The sequence below is a fragment of the Myotis nattereri genome (assembly GCF_964212035.1).
Source record: "Myotis nattereri genome assembly, chromosome: 5".
Taxonomy (NCBI): Eukaryota; Metazoa; Chordata; class Mammalia; order Chiroptera; family Vespertilionidae; genus Myotis; species Myotis nattereri.
Window position 1 is genome coordinate 81,163,240 of NC_138080.1, and position 19,968 is coordinate 81,183,207.

The following is a 19,968-nucleotide window of genomic DNA, read 5'->3' on the forward strand; positions in this document are numbered from 1 at the left end:
TTTGCAACAACTGACCAAAGTGAGGTCTGGGCACTTCTACGATGGCCATGTCTGAGACACATTCAAGTTGCCATCTAGCTGAGGCCTTGATCAAAAAAGCCATCTCAGGGCTGCCCGCGTGACAGCGGAGGAACACATTCCCCGTAGGCGAGCAGGCGGGGACCACAGGCTTCGGGAAGAGGGTCTGGCGAGTCCGTTTTGCCACAGTTGGCACTGTGTGACCTTGGGCAAGTCCCTTCTTCCTTCAGGACCGATGCAGCGGGCATTACTGCCTCCTCCCGGATCGGTCTATGGCACATAGACTCTATGCTGTGGGGACGACCAAGTGACCTGGAAAACTTTCCACTTTAAACGTTTACCGACCACCGAAGACACTCGCGTGGGTGACCCGAAGCAAGAGAACCCAGGGTCACGGCGCGCGAGGACCCTCGACCCGCGCAACGGCTCTCGCGAGATCTCTTGCCGGAGCTCCTTGGCGTCAGCCTCTCCGCGGCCGTGGCGGCGACGGCGGAGGCACGTAAGATCCTCACAGGGGCGGCCCGTATCCCTCCGCCGCCGGCGCAGCCCGGCCCTCCTTCCCTTGGCCCGCCAATCCCCGCGCCTCCCGACCTGCCCCTCGGCCTGGGCCCACCCCGCGCTCGGGCGGCCCCACCCCGGCGGCGCCGCCCGCCCGTCCACCCGCGCGTCCCTCGGTCCACCTGCAGCAGGCTGTCCCTCCGGCTGCCCGACCGGGAGGCGCCGGCCGAGCCCGAGGCCTGGGCTCAGTCCACGGCGGAGGGATTCGCGACGGCCGAGGAGGCGGCGCTGAGCTGAGAAGGAAGAGGCCCCTACCGCGGCGGCGGTGGCGGCTGCTCGGGCGGCAGCGCATAAAGAGGCCGCTGCCGGGTGATGCGGTGACCGCTGCGGCAGGCTCAGGAGCCGAGCGGGCCTCGGCCCTCAGTTGGTCCCGCCGGGCCCGCGCTGCCGAGCTTTCCATCTTCTCCGGTCGAGACCCGCGATCACCGAGGCGGCCTCGCTCTCCTTCGCCCCTTCCCCGTCCCTTCCCTGTCCCCGTCCCCGCTCCGGGGGCGGCCGCCACCCGCCTTCCACGATGGCTCTGAAGAGAATCCACAAGGTAAGCGGCCGGAGGTCGGCGGTGCGTTGGGGCCGCTGGCTGAGCAGCAGGCTGCGGCCTGCACTTCCCGCCGTCGCCTCCGCCGGGCTCGCGGCCTCTTCGGACACGGCTACGGGCGAGGGCCTCGCCGGGCGGCCTTCACACCCCGCTCCTTGTGATGGCGCCCGCGGAGGCCCCGGCGCGCACCCCGCGCTTAGGCCGGAGGGGCGTTCGTCTGCTCAGCGTTCCTCCCCAGCCCCCTTCCCCGGCTCTGCGTGGTGTGGAGCCCCGGGGTCTCTCTCCGGCCCGGGGCTGCTGCGCTGGAGGGTCATTGTCCGAGCTGCCAGGAGGGGGGGCTGGGGCTGGGGCTGGGGCGTGGGGGAGCCCCGCCGGCCGAGGTCGAAGGCGCTCGCCCCATCTTGGCGGGTTCTCTGCCCCACCCTCCTCCCGGCCCCCTCCGCGGAACCACCTGAACTCGGGGCCGGTACCTCAGATGGACCGACAGAGCCTTTTTGTCCGACCCACAGCGTTTCTTAAGTTCGCCCGCCTCGAGGCCGCACACTTCGGTCCACTCTACCTGCCCAGAAACTGTTAGAGTCGGAAGTTCAGAGGGAAAAGCACACGAGCCCTTGGATGGGGAGGCAAGTCGAGGGAGAAGCATTTTATTCCTTGAGATTGCCAGGTGTCGTCAGAAATTAACACTGCAAGTTTGCAGGAGTGGATCTAATAGGAAAGCTGTTAGATTGGCGAGGGTAGAGGTAGAAACCTGAGCATTGAAAGCTACTGGAGAATATTACGCAGTTTTCTTTTAAGATTAAATTAGGTGATACGTTCAGAGAGACCGTTTTAATTTAGAAGGGATTTTGCTAGATTGTTTCCATTAGGAGGGACTTCTTTGCCCTTTAAGACAAAGGGTTCTTTATTTAGTTATTTATACGGAGGTGTTCCTAATACTGCTTCTATAATATTGGCTTGGCTTAAAATTTAGGGTACACCGCCCCCCCCCCCCGCAATATTGTAACTTTCTAGTATCTTTCGCTGTCTCTTTTCTTCTTCTTTCTTTAAGGAAGTGGGGAAGTGCCACTGGTGATTGTTGTTTGGCGTTTCACTTGGCTGTATTAAACCTAGCCACTTAGAAGTAGATCCTGAAGGATGGGATAGAGAACCAGTTTCCACTTTGCCTTAAACTCAGTGAAAATGCAGATTGTTGGACAATTTCAACACTGCAGCTCAGCAGTTGGTCTTCATTTTATTCTTGATAAAAGACCTTTAAAGTGAAATTGATCCCACTGGTTACTGTAAATTAGGTTAGATGCTTACCAAATTCTTTGGCTTCTTTGATTTCTAACAAATGAAAAAGGGCAGAATTTAGAAAGAGTAAATCTTGTACTGAAAAGGAAGCAGGTTATTTGTTAAAAGAAGCTTGAACCTTAATCCAATATCTCTTAAAGAACCATTCAAGGGGCAGGAGCCCATCCAGGAATGGTAATCGAAGTAAAAATGTATATGTGTTATTTTTAAGGCTTTTAGGAGTTACTAGGTTCCTATAGATAGAAGCTAATTGGGAAGTTGTCAACTTGAGATTCTACCTGTAGAAAATTGTGCACTTATTTTAAAACCTGAAGAGGAGTGAGTATAATGTGTAATAACTTACAGTCAAGAAATGTAGCCTTTCATCTCTACATTGATTGATATCTGTGTTTCTTTCAGAGAAGGGAATAGCTCTCAAAACATGCATTTTAATTTTTAAATATATTTGCCCCCAGTAATATGGTTCCTTAGAGTTACTAGATATTATCTAAATTTTCTCTAAAATATGACTGTATACAAATTTTAATAAGGGAAATCAAGGTTATACAATGATAATTGAATTTTTGAAACCCAATATTAACCGTTTTTCTCCCTGGTTTATTACCTAGAGCCCTCCTTAAGTATGGTTCAGCTTCTGAGACTACCAGGGATTAGAAAAATAAAATTTATTTGGTATACCAGTCAATAAGATTGTGAAAACAAAATGAAGGTTTTCCCCTCAAACTTTTTGTATGACACCAATTTTAAGTTGCAGACTTACCTAGGTATGGATGAGATCAATCCTATCTTATCCTTAGCCCTAGTAATGTATCTACAGTGGAATCCCCAAAAGACTTAGGTTTAGGTGGCTTATATAATTGGACTTGGTCTTGAACCTTCCCAATTATCATTCTCTGGAATAACTAGTTCTATTTGAATACCCTCTCAACTATCAGAACTGCTGCATCAGGGTTCTAATAAAACTTTGCTAAGAACAAGTACATTTGACACGTGGCATCTTGAGGAATTCCTTATCTTGTTTCTTTGACAGGGAAATAGTATTCTGTGAATTTGACAATGCCATGTCTTATTTGGAAATAGCTTTTGATGGACTTCATTTTGATGTACACTTTAAGATCTCCTGACCCTATGTTTTAACAGTGTACCAAAGAGGGTCATTATGAACATCCAGTGTAGTTTTGTGCAGGGATCGGGACCCTCTGGGATTGTTTGTATCTAACAGCAAATGGCCCCAGCCTGGTATGTTTTGAGGTTTTTCTGCTGACTTTATAAGTCTTGAGCTTTGATTTTGATGCTTTGAGTGTTTGCCTCTAGCAGCACCACCCCCAGACTTTTTCTAGTTGGCTGCATCTCATCTGTTGTGGGCTGGGAAACCAGATCACGGAGCTTATTAAAATTATGTCTAAAATAAGATCCAGTAGGCTCTGAATGAAGAGGGCTTCATGTATTCTGTGAACTGTGTGGTCTCTTTGGTTGATCAGAGACCTTTTTAACTCGCTTCCTGTTTTTCTTTTTACTTTTGTTATATACATATGCAGGAGGCTTTTTGGTGCTCTTACAGTACCATAGATTGAAATACAGGGTTAATTTCTTTATTCTTGGGAACAGTTTAAGGCTGAATATCTTGATTCTTAGAGTAAAGACAGACCAGTTAGAATGCTAAAAACTTTTCTTAACATCAACAGTGCCTTGTACATTTTAATGGTATTCTGCTAGTTATAGTTAACATTTGTTATACTATATGATCCTTTACTGCCAGGATCATTACTTGATTTAATCTATTTCTTTTTTTTCCCCCCTTCAAAATACGTTTTTATTGATTTTAGGGAGAGGGAGAGAGACACGGATCGCACATTCCCTACTGGGGATCAATCCCACAATCCAGGTGTGTGCTCTGATCGGAATTGAACCAGCAACCTTTTGGTACATTAGACAATGTTCAACCAACTGAGCCATACAGGCCAGGACTTGATTTAGTCTGTTACCATGTTGAAGATTTTAAAAAATATATCTTCCAATTACAGTTGACATCAATATTTTTATTAGTTTCAGATGTACAACATAGTGACTAGACATTTATGTACCTTACAAAGTGATTATCCCAGTAAGTCTAGTATACACCTGACACCATACATAGTTATTGCAATATTATTGTCTGTATTCCCTATGCTGTACTTTATATTCTCGTGACTATGTTTATAACTGGCAGTTTGTATTTCTTAATCCTTTTCACTTTTTTTCACCCATTCTCCCAATACCCCTCTCAGTGACCATCAGTTTGTTCTCTGTAACCATGATAAAGATTTTTATGACTAGCTTCTGTTAAGGCTCCTTAAGAGGCAATAAATACATACATACATACATACAATTCTCAGTAAAATAAAGATTTCAAACTCTGATGGTATAAAGGCCAGGCAGGTAACTACAGTGAGCAAAGAGAAGTGGGGGTGGGGGTGGGAGAGCTAGAAGTTGCATGTGCTGTCAGAAGAGTGCAGCTGCTACCCAAATTTCTCCAAGTGTTGCTATTGCTAGAATCTGTGAGCCTAATGTTGCCAGATCTATCTGTCTTTCTTCCTTTCTTTCCTTCCTTTTCTTTTCTCTTTTCTTTTTCTTTCCTCCCTCCCTCCCTTCCCCTCCCTCCCTTCCTTCCTTCCTTCCTTCCTTCCTTCCTTCCTTCCTTCCAAAACAACAAATCCAGATTTTTGACAACCAATTCAAATTTTAAAACAACCACCACACTCTTTTGGTAGGTTGGTAAGCACCAGTTTAATGTGTGAATTAAAAATAACAAAAGTGAGGTTCAGTAAGTGAGGTTCAGGAGTGTAAGGATTAAATAATATTTTCTATCTTTTTAAAAGTTTCAAAGTATTGCTTTATGTAGATGAGCAAGATTAGGTAGTTCACGTAAACTTCTAATTAACTTTGCTTAGGTTTTATATAGTTATGTGTAAGGTTATAGGGAAAGCCAATTTAGTAGATGCACTGATTCCATAGAAGAAGTTTACGTCTTAATCTTAACTTCATTATGATGTGTTCATGTTAGGAATCATCTTTCTGTAGACTGCATACTTTCAAAATGTCTAAGATTTGGAAATTACCAAAGGTTGATTCTTAAAGATATGGGAAAGGAGTTGAAACACTTACAAATTTACTAAATTTTAAAAAACTTATTTTAAAATACTTTACTAGAAGTGTGATACAAGTAGTTTTACATTAATATTATCAGAGGTAAGGATTGAGTGAATTCCAGTCAAAATGATGAGACAAATTTGCAAATAGTCCCGTGGAGTACTGGGAATCTTAATGTAATCAATGGTTGGCTGAAGATAGCTATTTGAATTAATTCTGTCTTGGAAAGCAGACATACTGTCTTATTCCAAAAGGTAAGCTTGAAATCTCCAGGAAGTTATTATTTTTGTTTGTTTGTTTAGAAAAGGATGCTTTACAAAAAATTCATTGAGTTGAAAAACTTTCTTTTCCTTTTCTAGGTTGCTATTTACATGTAATTTAAATAGCCACCATTGAAGAGGAATTGTTAGTAAATCTAGGTTTTCTTTAAAACATAAATATATATATATATATATATATATATATAGAGAGAGAGAGAGAGAGAGAGAGAGAGAGAGAGAGAGATTGATTTCAGAAAGGAAGGGAGAGGACGAGAGATAGAAACATCAATGATGAGAGAGAATCATTGATTAGCTGCCTCTTGCATGTTCCCTGTTGGGGATAGAGTCTACAACTCGGGTATGTGCCCTGACCTCTTAGTTCATAGGTCAGCGCTCAACCACTGAGCAACACCATCCAGGCAAATCTAGGTTTTCTTTAAAGTCTCCCCTGAGTATTACTGTACTGTTGCCTGACAAAGAGGAAGTGTTGACAAAGTCCATTTCTGGATATTTTAGCCCAGAGAGAGAGGACTGCTGAAATATCCTAGGCAGTTCCTAGGATACCTGACTCATGCCTGATGCTGCCAGCAACATCTGCAGAAATGCAGAAGCACGCTTGTTTTTTCTGTAGAAATAAAGTTTTGCTGGTTAGGTTCCTAGGCAAACCTTCAAAGCCGTAATAAATGATAATGTAGAAAAATAAAATATCATTTGTTCTTTTAACTACAGAGTCATCGAGATACCAAGTAATCTATATAAAAGCCTAAGCGACCGGGCCGACTGGTAGCTATGATGCATACTGACCACCAGGGGGCAGATACTCAATGCAGGAGCTGCCGAGCTTCAGTGACTCGGCAGCTGCGGTTCTCGGGTGACACACCTGTAACCAGAGAGGAGGGAGCCTGATTCCAGAATGTGTCACCTGAGAACTGCCCTCTCGCAATCCGGGACCCCTACTAAAATCATAAAAGTTTAGCACTGCAACACATCTTAGAGCTGCTTTCTGAAAAGGCCCCGTGACTTACTAGGGTTGGATCAAGAACCTGGATTTCTTGACTGTGTCCAGTGTCTTTCTGGCAGGCCATGTACCCCTTATATAGCAGTTAGGTATGTAAATAGAAGATGCAATTTTTTTCTTGTGTTCAGACAATTGGGTATTTAAAACTATGCTCTGGAACCAGAAGATCTTTTCCTCAACATCTCTTTATTATTGGAGAGGTATCTCTAACTCCCTTAAAACTATGCAGAGTTTGGATGTTGTATCCGCCATATATTCCTGAGTCAAATTAGTTTGTTAGTCTCTCCAAAAAGGTTAAGAATCACTTTCTTGCCTCCTTAAACACTTTTAATCTCAGTAGGTGACCCAATTACCTATTTTATTTTTTAATATATTTTATTGATTTTTTACAGAGAGAAAGGGAGAGGTATAGAGAGTTAGAAACATCAATGAGAGAGAAACATTCATTCAGCTGCCTCCTGCACACTCCCAACTGGGGATGTGCCCGCAACCAAGGTACATGTCCATGACCGGAATCGAATCTGGGACCCTTCAGTCCACAGGCTGACCAATTACCTATTTTACAGAGAAAATAGAAGTTTTTTTAAGTGTGAATTTGTTTTATTTTTTCTTTATTTCCTTTGAAGCCTTTCAAAACAAAACAAATCCCCACAGCTACCATATTTAGAGTACGCTGTATCAGAATTACTTAATCTCCTGAATATCCCTGTTAGCATTCTGTTCTCCCTGGTTAGATGAGACAATGGAGACTTGGAGAAGTAAACAAACTTGCCTATCATTATATGGTTATGGTAGGAAGAGCCAGGATTTAGATTAAAGCATTCTTGGCTACAGAGCCAGCCATTGCTCGAAAATTCCCTTAATCATTGTTCTTCTTTCTCTTTTCTCCAGCCACTTTTCTCTGGATAAGCTATAGTTTCCCCTTTGCCAAGCTAACTTTAGTTTCCATTTTTTTCTTTCTGCCGGATCCTTGCTCTCTAGTAATTGTCCCTGTGCTCCTAGTTCCAATATCTTCTCTACTAATTCCCCTCAGCATCCAAAGTTATCCAGGATTTCCCTCATCCTAAAAACAAAACAAACAAAAAAACCTTTAACTCCCTTCCCCCACTAGAGCCAATGCCTTCCTCTTCTTTATCCTTCCCATCTCTGGCATTTCAGTGCCAAAAAGTTCTTGAAAGAATAGTCTGTTCACAGTTTATTAGGAAGGTTACTTAATTGCCAGATTCAGTGGATACCTCAGTTTTTATTTAACTTTTGTAACAGTTAACATGGTTATCACTCATTTCCCTCAGATTGTGATAAACTGCCTCCTCTTTCCTCATATCTAGTGTTTTCCAACTGTATTAGAATACTTTTCAAACTACTGTTATTGATGGGTACAAATGAGTTCATGAAATAATGCACACTTGGATTAAAATTGACAGCACAAATGGTACCAGGTAAATTGATAAAAATATATAATTAAAATATCACAAACACAAAATTAAATTACTTAAAAACAAAATATATTAAGATAGACCTTTATTCATTGTCGTTTTGTTATAAAGTAAGATACACTTGAAGAATCGTGTTTTCTTATATAATAAAAGGGATCTTCATCAGGTTCTGCATTAAATATGTTATTGTATATTGTTTTCATTATAGTATAATAGGAAAATTTGTTTCAAGCAGGTGCATTGTAGCAAAAGAATGAAAGCTGTCAATTTCCAATATTTATACAATTAGTCTAGTACCAACATTGTTTCATAGGCCACCTAGTTTAAAAAACTAGAAGTCTATGCTTTGCTCATGTTTTATTTTAAAATAATCTGACTTTGGGTTTAAAAATCGAAGGACTTTAATTTTTATTTACATTCTTTTTAAAAATTGAATTTATTGGGGTGACATCCTATATAATAAAAGGGTAATATCCAAATTGACTGAACAGCAGAACGACCAGTCACTATGATGTGCACTGACCACCAGGGGGCAGATGCTCAATGCAGGAGCTGCCCCCTGGTGGTCAGTGCACTCCCACAGGGGAAGTGCAGCTCAGCCAGAAGCCCTGAGCCAGGCTCACGGCTGGTGAGTGCAGCAGGAGAGCAGGCCTAAGCCATCAGTTGGACATCCCCTAAGTGCTCCTGGACTGTGAGAGGGTGCAGGCTGGGCTGAGGGACATTCTGCCTCCAGTGCACAAATTTCGTGCATTGGGCCTTTAGTTGGTTAATAAAATTACACAGGTTTCAGGTATACAATACAACAATACATCATCTGTATATTCTATTGTATGTTTACCGCCCGAAGTCAAGTCTCCTCAAAAGTCACATTCTTCTAGTGCAGCGGTTCTCAACCTGTGGGTCGCGACCCCTTTGGGGGTCGAACAACCCTTTCGCAGGGGTCACCTAAGACCATCGGAAAACACATATATAATTACATATTGTTTTTGTGATTAATCACTATGCTTTAATTATGTTCAATTTGTAACAATGAAAATACATCCTGCATATCAGATACTTACATTACGATTCATAACAGTAGCAAAATTACAGTTATGAAGTAGCAACGAAAATAATTTATGGTTGGGGGTCACCACAACATGAAGAACTGTTTTAAAGGGTCGTGGCATTAGGAAGGTTGAGAACCACCATTCTAGTGGTTCCTGGGCAGCCCCAGGTAAGAACCACTTTTTGGTAACATTGAGGTGGCTGAAAGGGTTGACCAGCATCCTATGCTGTGGGAACTTGGCCTTGCTGGATGCCTTGATGGGCCTGGAAGGCAACCGCCCTGAAGGTGCAGTGTACCCCAACTCCTGCGGGGCCATTAGTGATTCTCTGCCTTCATCTCAGACCAGGTTCTGCTTCGCATGGAAGGACACAGATTGCAGTCGCTGCTGCTTTTCGATCCACTGCTGGCTAGGAATGCGGTTGTGGTGCAGTCAGGAACATGGTGCCAGTCCTGTGCCTCTGCACCCTGGCTGACGCACTGCTGAAAGTGCCAACTTTGATTTTTATTTATAACTTCCGTATTCTAGCTATAAGTCAGTGGGGAATGGGTTAGTATAGTAGAAATATTTAATATACAATAATCTTTTATTAAAATAACTTCGCAAATATATATTGAATTATAACAAGAAATAAGAGAGATTATGGAGTCAAATAGTAAGGCCTATGATTAAATGCTGTTTGTGCACCAGAACATTGGTTATCATTTGCTTTGTGTGTGCAAGTTTCTTGAGGCAGGTTATTCCTTTAAATGTGCAGAAATATGTAGTATTTCTTAAAAACGTATTAAAAGTGGCTCCAGCCAGGTGGCTCAGTTGGTTGGAGTGTAGTCCCTCACACCAAAAAGGTTGCGGGTTGGATTCTTGGTCAGGGCACATATCTAGGTTGCTCTTGGATCCCCCAGTTGGTTGGGGTGTATAAGGGAGGCAACTGATTGATATTTCTCTCTCAAATTTGTAAACATCCTCAGGTGAGGGTGGGTTTTTTGTTTGTTTTAAGTATTAAAAGTGGACAAAATTTAGGGCAAAAAATATTGCCACCTTTATTCCTATAATACATATTAGTATCTCAAGAGAAATATTACTGTAATGGAAACAGTTCTGATTGGTCCTACTCAGCATCATTTTCCTATAGTCATTGTGCTTTTCCTTATACAAGAATGTATTCTGCTGAATTCTTTATTCATCATTGAAGATCCAACAGAAAGGCTTCTCTGTGAGGTATACCCCAGGCATGCAGGCAGTAGGGTTCCATTTTATAACTGTTTCTTAGTATTTGGACATGATTGATTATTCCCCCCTCTAGGCTTAGCTCTCCTGGTCAAAGTCTGTCTTAGTTGTTATATTCCCTTCATATTACTAAATGCCTGATGCATAGTAGGCATTCAGTTTTGCCAACAACATTCAGGAAATGCCAACAGCAAGTTGTGTGGTGGGGACTAAATAGTGGGATTTTGGAGCACCATGCCTACTGAGTCTTGTTCTAACAGTGTGGCCTTAGGCAACTCACTTAGCTGGTTTTCTTTAGCCTCACGTTCCTTGTCTACAGAATGGAGATAATGTCACATACCCTGCAAGCCTGTAGAGGATGAGTAGAAAGAAAATATGGACTACATAAAGGTAGTTTTTGTTTTGAAATCCTCACCCAAGGATATGTTTTTATTGATTTTGAGGGGGGGGGGAAGGAGAGGAGAGAGAGAGAGAGAGAGAGAGAGAGAGAGAGAGAGAAGAGAAGAGAAGAGAAGAGAAGAGGGGAGGGGAGGGGAGGGGAGGGGAGGGGAGGGGAGGGGAGGGGAGGGGAGAGAGGAGAGAGGAGAGAGGAGAGAGAAACATCTATGTGAGAAACATTGATCAGTTGCCTCCTGTATGTGCCCTGACCAGGAATTGAACCTCAACCTTTTTGGTGTAGGGGAAGACACTCAACCAAATGAGCCACGTGGCCAGGGCAAAAGGTAGTTTTTAGTATTAATTATCTCTGTGGGTTAACTGCCCAGTAATGTTGATCCATGGAATTGGTAGAATCTTGAAATCTTAGGTGTCAGTGTTGTCTGTTTAGCATTTCACTTCATTGCTATCCCAAACAAAAAAAGAAAACACCATGGTGTTGTAAAAGTAATGTCTTATAATATTTCTAAGTGGAAACGACTGAATTCCAAATTTTTCAACAGTCTTCAAAATATTGTCTCCTCAATGTGTTTCTAGTACATGTGATATTTTTTTTTAAACTTTTTTTTTTTAAATATATTCTATTGATTTTTTTACAGAGAGGAAGGGAGAGAGATAGAGAGTCAGAAACATCGATGAGAGAGAAACATCGATCAGCTGCCTCCTGCACATCCCCCACTGGGGATGTGCTCGCAACCCAGGCATGTGATATTTTTGTTGGTTTAGAAGTGAAAACAATTCTCTTTAACATCTTGTAATAGAAGTATCTGCTGCTGTCCTTTGAGCACTTCCCCCTACCACTTGTAGAGCATCATGCCAGTATAAATGATAGTATTCCTTTGCCAACTTCTTAAGGGCTTGTATCAGATGGCATTTTTGAAAAATCAGAGTTGTTTTACAGAAGTGACAATGATACCTGTTTAGAAGTAGATTCCTTAAAATAATAGTATACTAATGGGAATCATAGATTTCCTTTAGATTAAATGTCTCCTTATTTACCATCTATATTAGTTTCATAGGGTTACCCTAAATTACCAAATAACTAAATAGCTTAAGACAACAGGGTTTATTCTCTCACAGTATTGGAGCTCAGAAGTCCAAAATCAGCAGGGTTACACTCCCTCTGGGTTACACTTCTTCTGGTGGCTGGCTGTTAAGCATTCCTTGGCTTCCTTAATTTGTGGCGACACCCCTTCAGTCTGCCTTCATCTTTATCACCGTACCCTCTGTGTGTGTCTTCTCCACTTTTGTCTCTTATAAGGACACTAATATTAAATTTAAGGCTTACACATGTAATCCAGGATGATCTTATCAAGATCCTTAATTTTTAAAAAAATACATATTTTTTATTGATTTCAGAGAGGAAGGGAAAGGGGGAGAGATAGAAACATCAATGATGAGAGAGATTCATTGATCAGCTGTCTCCTGCACGCCCCCTACTGGGCATTGAGCCCACAACCTGGGCATATGCCCTTGACCAGAATCAAACCTGGGACCCTTCAGTCCACAGGCTGACGCTCTATCCACTAAGCTTAACTGGCTAGGGCAAGATCCTTAATTTAAGGCCCTGATCAGGTTAGCTCAGTTAGTTAGAGTGTTGTCCTGATACCTCAAGGTTGCAGGTTTGATCCCTGGTCAGGGCACATAAAAGAAGCAACCAGTCGCCCTAGCTGGTTTTGCTCAGTGGATAGAGCGTCAGCCTGTGGACTGAAGGGTTCCAGGTTCGATTCTGGTTGAGGGCACATGCCTGGGTAGCGGGCTTGATCCCCATTAGGGGACGTGCAAGAGGCAACCAATTAGTGGTTCTCTCTCATCATTGATCTTTCTATCTCTCTCTTTCCTTCTCCCTTCCTCTCTGAAATCAATAAAGATATATTTTAAAAAAAGAAACAACCAATCAATGCATAAATAAGTGGAATAACAAAATCGATGTTTCTCTCTCCCTTTCTCTTTAAAAACCAGTAAGTAAATTTTTAAAAAATCCTTAATTGCCCTAATTGGTTTGGCTCGGTGGATAGAGCATCGGCCTGTGGACTGAAAGGTCCCAGGTTCAATTCCGGTCAAGGGCATGTACCTTGGTTGTGGGCACATCCCCAGTTGAGGGGTGTGCAGAAGGCAGCTGATCAATATTTCTCTCTCATTGATGTTTCTAACTCTCTATCTCTCTCCCTTCCTCTCTGTAAAAAAGCAGTAAAATATATTTAAAAAATAAAAAAAAATCCTTAATTTAATTATATCTACAAAAGACCCTTTTTTTCCAAATAACCTTCACATTTCCCAGGAATTAAGATGTGCCACATATCTTTTTGGGGACCATTCAATCCAGTATATTCTCTAACCACAAACCGGACAAGTACCCTGACTGGGAATCAAACCGTGACCTCCTGGTTCATAGTTTGACGCTCAACCACAGCCATACTGGTTGGGCTAATTTTCTAAAATTTTGAAACAATTTCAAACCTACAAAAGTTACAAATACAATACTTAGAATATTTTTTCTTTAACCATTTTAGAGTAAATTGTCAACATGATGCCTCATCTACCCCAAATACTTTAATGTGTATTTCTTACAAACAGTGACATTATTCTACACAATCACAATACAGTCATCAAAATTAGGAAATTTCCATTGAGATCTCACTGCCTTCTCATTCCCAGACCCCCTTCCAGTTTTGCCAGTTGTGCCAATAATGTCCTATATGTATAGGAAAGGATCCAGTCCAGAGTTATCTTGCATTTAGTTATCTGTCTTTAGTGTCTTTTATTCCCTTAGTTTTTCCTTGGCTTCGTGACCTTGATACTTTTAGAAATGATAGTCCAGTAATGTCGACCCATGGAATTGGTGGAATCTTAAAATCTTAGGTGTCAATCTTGTCTGTTTAGCATTTCACTTCATTGCCACCACCCCAACCAAAAAAGAAAAGAAAAAGAAAAACAAATACACAACTCCATGGTATTGTAAAAGCAATGTCTTATAATATTTGTTATTTTGGAGACTGTCCCTCAGCTTGGGTTTGTCTGATATTTTCTCGTGATCAGATTTAAGCCATATATCTTTCGAAGGAATATCACAGTAGCAGTGCCGTATCTCATTTTTTGTATCCTATGAAGTGGTGTATGATCTTGGTTGGATTCTGTCAGGGAGTATGCAGTTTTACTTTGACCCATTACTGGGAATTTTTACTTCCATCTCTTGACTAAGGTGATATCTACCAGCATTCCTTTTCCCTTCATAGTGAATAAGTGATTTATTAGGAGACATGTACTTAGCCTGTTTGTATTTTTTTAAAATCTAATCCTGCATAGGAAAGTACCCAGAATTTAGCTGCTTAAAATAATAAGCATTTATTGTCACATAATTTCTGAAGATCAGGAATCTGAGAATGTTTTAGGTCAGTGATGGCGAACCTGTGACATGCGAACTCATTTTTTTGGTTGATTTTTCTTTGTTAAATGGCATTTAAATATATAAAATAAAAGTCTTTGTTTTACTATGGTTGCAGATATCAAAAAATTTCTATATGTGACACGGCACCAGAATTAAGTTAGGGTTTTTCAAAATGCTGACACGCTGAGCTCAAAAGGTTCACCATCTCTGTCTTAGGTGGTTCTGGCTCAGAGTTGCCTGGGGCTACAGTTCAATACGATAGGACTTGTCCTATAATTCTTTTTGTCAGTATTGGTATTCCTTTTCTGACAGTGAGAAACCTGTCTTCTATAGTTCTTAATATATTTATTAACTCATTTGATGAGTTCCCCTGTATATAATCAACCTCCCATTGCTGTGGCTCACCTGCATAAATAGCATTCTTGCTCTCCGCAGATGCCCTTTTTAACTCTGTCCTGACTTGGACATCCTGTACTGGGTCATGTCCATCCCTCTGTGGATGTCCTCACCATTTTTTTTTTAATCCTCACCTGAGAATATTCTCTTCATTGATTTTTCTTTTCTTTTTTTTTTTTTTAGCTAGAGAGTGGAGGGGAGGGAGGAGGGAGAGAAACGTTGATGTGAGAGAGACACATCAATTTATTGCCTCCCGTTTGCACCCTGGGCCTGGCATTGAGCCTGCAACCTAGGTGTACATGCCTTGGGGAATTGAACCCTTGACTCTTCAGTCAGAGGGCTGATGCTTTAACCACTGAGCCAAACCAACCAGTGCTTTTTTTTGTTTTTTTAATCTTCACTTGAGAACATGCTTAGAGAGAGAAAGGGAGAGTAAGATAAAAACATCATTGTGAAAGAGAAACATCTATCAGTTGCCTTCTGTACATGCCCAGACTGGGACTCGATCCCGCAACCTTTCAGTGCACAGGACAAGCTCAACCAACTGAGCCACTCTGGCCAGACACCATTTTTAGAAAACTAAGTAAAATACATGATTTATTTGACCTAAATAATTAGATTAAAAACTATTTAAAACAGTAGTGCTAGTCATGTAGAACATAATTTAAAACAGAAGTTCAACCCAGTGATGGTGACCACATAGAACTTTTCCAAGCTAGGGAACATAGCATTTTCTATAGCCCATTCTTGGAGAAAACTAAGACCATAATTTTAGTTTAGTATTACTATTCTGAGACAATTTTTGCTAACTTTAGTAATCAGTAGTCTCCTAAAAATATCTGGAGTCCCAAAATTTATCTTTCATTATAAAATATTTTATGTATAAAAAAGGTTTTAGCCCTAACCGGTTTGGCTCAGTGGATAGAGCACCGGCCTGCGGACTCAGGGGGTCCCAGGTTCGATTCCAGTCAAGGGCATGTACCTTGGTTGTGGGCACATCCCCAGTGGGGAGTGTGCAAGAGGCAGCTGATGTTTCTCTCTCATCGATGTTTCTAACTCTGTATCCCTCTCCCTCTCCCTTCCTCTCTGTAAAAAATCAATAAAATATATTAAAAAAAAAAAAAAAAAAAGGTTTAGCCCAGCCAGCATGGCTCAGTAGTTGAGCATCGACCTATGAACCAGAAGGTCATGGTTCCATTCCTGGTTAGGGCACATGCCCAGGCTGCAGGCTCAATCCCCGGGGGGGGGGGGGGGTGCAGGAGGCAGTTGATCAATGATTCTCTCTCATCGATGTTTCTATCTCTCCCTCTCCCTTCCTCTCTGAAATCAATAAAAATATATTAAAAAAAAGATTTTGTATACTGATATGGCCAATACCTATGTACTTTCTGCTCCAGCTTAAGATTCAGACCTACCTAATTTATCTTAAAGTGTTAAAGTTTAGTCGGGAGCGATGGCTTCTCTTGATAATTAATGAGCTTGACATCTTTGCATATTTAGAAATATTCATGTTTTGATAAGGGTGCATTGTTGTAAGTGATGGGGAATTACTTTTAGAACCTCCCCTACTTTACTTATTGCATTAAGACAATAATATATCATCACTTAGTTTAGTAATAGGCCAGATTCCTGTCCATTGAAAGGTTATTTTATTTTATTAAATATATTTCTTTATTGATTTCAGAGAGGAAGGGAGAAGGAGAGAGAGATAGAAACATCAATGATGAGAGAGAATCATTGATTGGGTGCCTCCTGCACATCCCCCACTGGGGATCAAGCCCGAAACCCAGGCATGTGCCCTTGACCGGAATCAAACCTGGGACCCTTCAGTCCACAGGCTGATGCTCTATCCACTGAGCCAAGCTGGCTAGGGCCGAAAAGTTATTTTTATATGTAATCATTGTGCTTCACTTTTGTGAATAACAAATAATAAAAACTTTTAAATTATTGATCTTACCAGGAGTATATTGTATGTTTGTAGGCTCTTTTTAAAACTGTGAATTGCTATAAGACTGATTAAATTGACTTAAGACAGAAATTTGAATTTCTTTTCAAGAGAGAAATAGTTATGACCTTTAGTTCTATCATATAGGACAAACCTCTAATAAATAAAATCTGTTTGACTTGCAGTGGCAATCCCAAAACATACTTAAGCAGTACCTTTTTATTTTTTCAGTATATGTGTGTTATTTTCATTCTTTATTGAATCTATAACTTGATGTGGAAATTAAATTGTATGAGGTCATATACAAATAAATAGTATTCTATTGATAGAAGGTTAAGAAAATTGTTCAGACTTTGAGGAACAACTTGAAGCTAGCAGTGCTTATTGGCATTTGGAAAGGAGCCAGCTATTAGTTTCTTAGGCTGCACCACGAACATAACTTGATCTCTCTAATCTTAGAGCCTGAGATAGGACCACCAGTAGTGGTGGCATTGTTTTTTATTTTGTAGTAAGTGTTTTCCTTGTCTTCTAGTTTCCAGTATTGCTGTTCAATCCAAAACCATTCTAGTTCCTGATCCTATATATATGTGAACAGTTTCACTTCTGAAAGCTTATAGGTTTTCTTTGTCCTCGATGTTGTAAAATTTCATGATGTGTGGTGGTGTAGGTCAATTTTCATTTATTTTGGGGGGTATTCAGTTGATCTTTTTTGAGCCATAAATGCATGTTCTGAAGTTTTGAGATCTTTTCTTGAATCATTTCTCCCCTCCCCCCATGGTTTCATTAACTTCATTTTCTCTGTTCTCCCTTTTTAAAAACTATTTTTGGATGTTGGACTTTGTCGACTGATCCCCAACCCTACCCCCCATTAATTGGGATTCGCCTGTTCTGGACATTTCATATAAATTGCATTATACAATATGAGACCTTTTGTGTCTAGCTGCTTTTGTTCAGTGTTTTCAAGATTTAGCCAAGTTGTAGTATGTATTAGTATGTAATGCCTTTTGACAGCTGAATAATAATATTCCATTGTATAGATACAACACATTTTATTCTTCCATTTATGATCTGATGTGCATTTGGGTTGTTTCCACTTTGTAACTATTAAAAAATACTGCTATGAACTTATTTTTCAAAAATTTTGTGAGCATATGTTTTCATTCCTCTTGGGTATATGCCTACAAGTAGAATTGCTGAATCGTGTGGTCATTCTGTTTAACTTTTTGAGAACCAAACTGGCTGTACTATATAACATTCCCACCAACAATTTTTGAGGTTTCCATTTCTCTACATCCTCACCAGTGCTTGTTACTTTATTATTTTGGTGATAGCTTTCCTAGTACATCTCAAGTGTTACATCATTGTGATAATGGTTTGCATTTTTCTAATGACTAAATGATGTTGAGCATCTCTTCATATGCTCATTGGCCATATACTAGTATATCCTCTTTGGAGAAATGTGTATCCTTTGCCCATTTTTAAGATGGGTTGCCTTTTTATTGAGCTGTAAGAATTTCTTATATATTCTGGATACTAAAACATGATCAGATATGTAATTTGCAAAATGTTTTTCTCATTTTGTGGGTTGCCTTTTCACTGGCTTTATGGATATACAAAATTTATCATATTAACAATATTTTTACTTACTGATTTTAGGGAAAGAGACAGACAGACATCAACTTGTTCCACTTATTCATGCATTCACTGGTAGATTCTTGTATGTGCTCTGACCAGGATCGAACCCAAAACTTTGGTGTATCAGGACGACTCTAGCCAACTGAACTTCCCAACCAAGGCTACCATACAATTCAGTGGTAATAAGTACATTCATATTGTTCTGCAACCATTATCACCATCCATCTTGGGAACTCTCTTATCTTTTCACAACTGAAACTGTATACCCATTGAACAATAACTCCCATCCTCTCTCCTCTCAGCCCCTTGCAACCACTAATCAACTTTTTCTATTTTGACTAGATTTCTTATAAGTGTAATCATATAGTATTTATCCATTAGTGACTGGCTTAGCTCATTCATCCATTTTTTAAGGCTAAATAGTATTCCATTTTTTAAGGCTAAATAGTATTCCATTTTATGTATATACCCCATTTTGCCTATCCATTTATCTACTGTTGGACACTTGGATTGCTTACATTTTAATTTATTTATTTACTAGAGGCCCGATGCACAAAATTCATGCAAGGGGCTCTGCCCTCGCAGTCCCCCGGCTTCGTCCAGAAGGAAATCGGCTGTCTGGTCTAATTAGCATATTACACTTTTATTATTATATATATGTTAATCCTCAATCAAGGATATTTTTTTCCATTGATTTGTATTTTTTTGCATTTTTTTATTTTAGTAAATCTTTATTGTTCAGATTATTATATTTGTTCCTCTTTTTTCCCCCCATAGCTCCCCTCCACCCAGTTCCCACCCCACCCTCTGTCCTTACCCCCCCCCCCCCACTGTCCTCATCCCTAGGTGCACAATTTTTGTCCAGTCTCTTCCCGCATCTCCCACACCCCTTTCCCCACCAAGAATAGTGAGTGCATTCCCTTTCTATGTCCCTGATTCTATTATAATCACCAGTTCATTCTGTTGATCAGATTATTTATTCACTTGATTCTTAGATTCACTTGTTGATAGATGCATATTTGTTGTTCATAATTAGTATCTTTACCTTTTTCTTCTTCTTCCTCTTCTTAAAGGATACCTTTCAGCATTTCATATAATCCTGGTTTGGTGGTGATGAACTCCTTTAGCTTTTCCTTATCTGTGAAGCTCTTTACCTGACCTTCAATTCTGAATGATAGCTTTGCTGGATAAAGTAATCTTGGTTGTAGGTTCTTGGCATTCATCACTTTGAATATTTCTTGCCACTCCCTTCTGGCCTGCAAAGTTTCTGTTGAGAAATCAGCTGACAGTCGTATGGGTATTCCCTTGTAGGTAACTGAGTTTCTTTCTCTTGCTGCTTTTAAGGTTCTCTCTTTGTCTTTTGCTCTTGGCATTTTAATTATGATGTGTCTTGGTGTGGTCCTCTTTGGATTCCTTTTGTTTGGGGTTCTCTGCGCTTCCTGGACTTGTAAGTCCATTTCTTTCACCAGGTGGGGGAAGTTTTCTGTCATTATTTCTTCAAATAGGTTTTCAATATCTTGCTCTCTCTCATCTTCTGGCACCCCTATAATTCTGATGTTGGTACACTTGAAGCTGTCCCAGAGGCTCCTTACACTATCTTCGTATTTTCGGATTCTTTTTTCATTTTGCTTTTCTGGTTGGGTGTTTTT

The 19,968-nt window shown here is 40.8% G+C and overlaps 1 protein-coding gene across 1 annotated transcript in view; it reads left to right on the top strand.

Annotated features, from left to right (window-relative positions):
- Positions 1 to 495: 495 nt before the first annotated feature.
- UBE2D2 (ubiquitin conjugating enzyme E2 D2) overlaps positions 496 to 19,968 on the top strand; it is a 50,624-nt gene continuing 31,151 nt past the window's right edge. Inside the window, exon 1 of the mRNA XM_081091187.1 lies at positions 496 to 1,114. Within this exon, the coding sequence (XP_080947313.1) occupies positions 1,091 to 1,114 (24 nt within the window). The 5' untranslated portion in view covers positions 496 to 1,090. The remainder of the gene's footprint in view (positions 1,115 to 19,968) is intronic.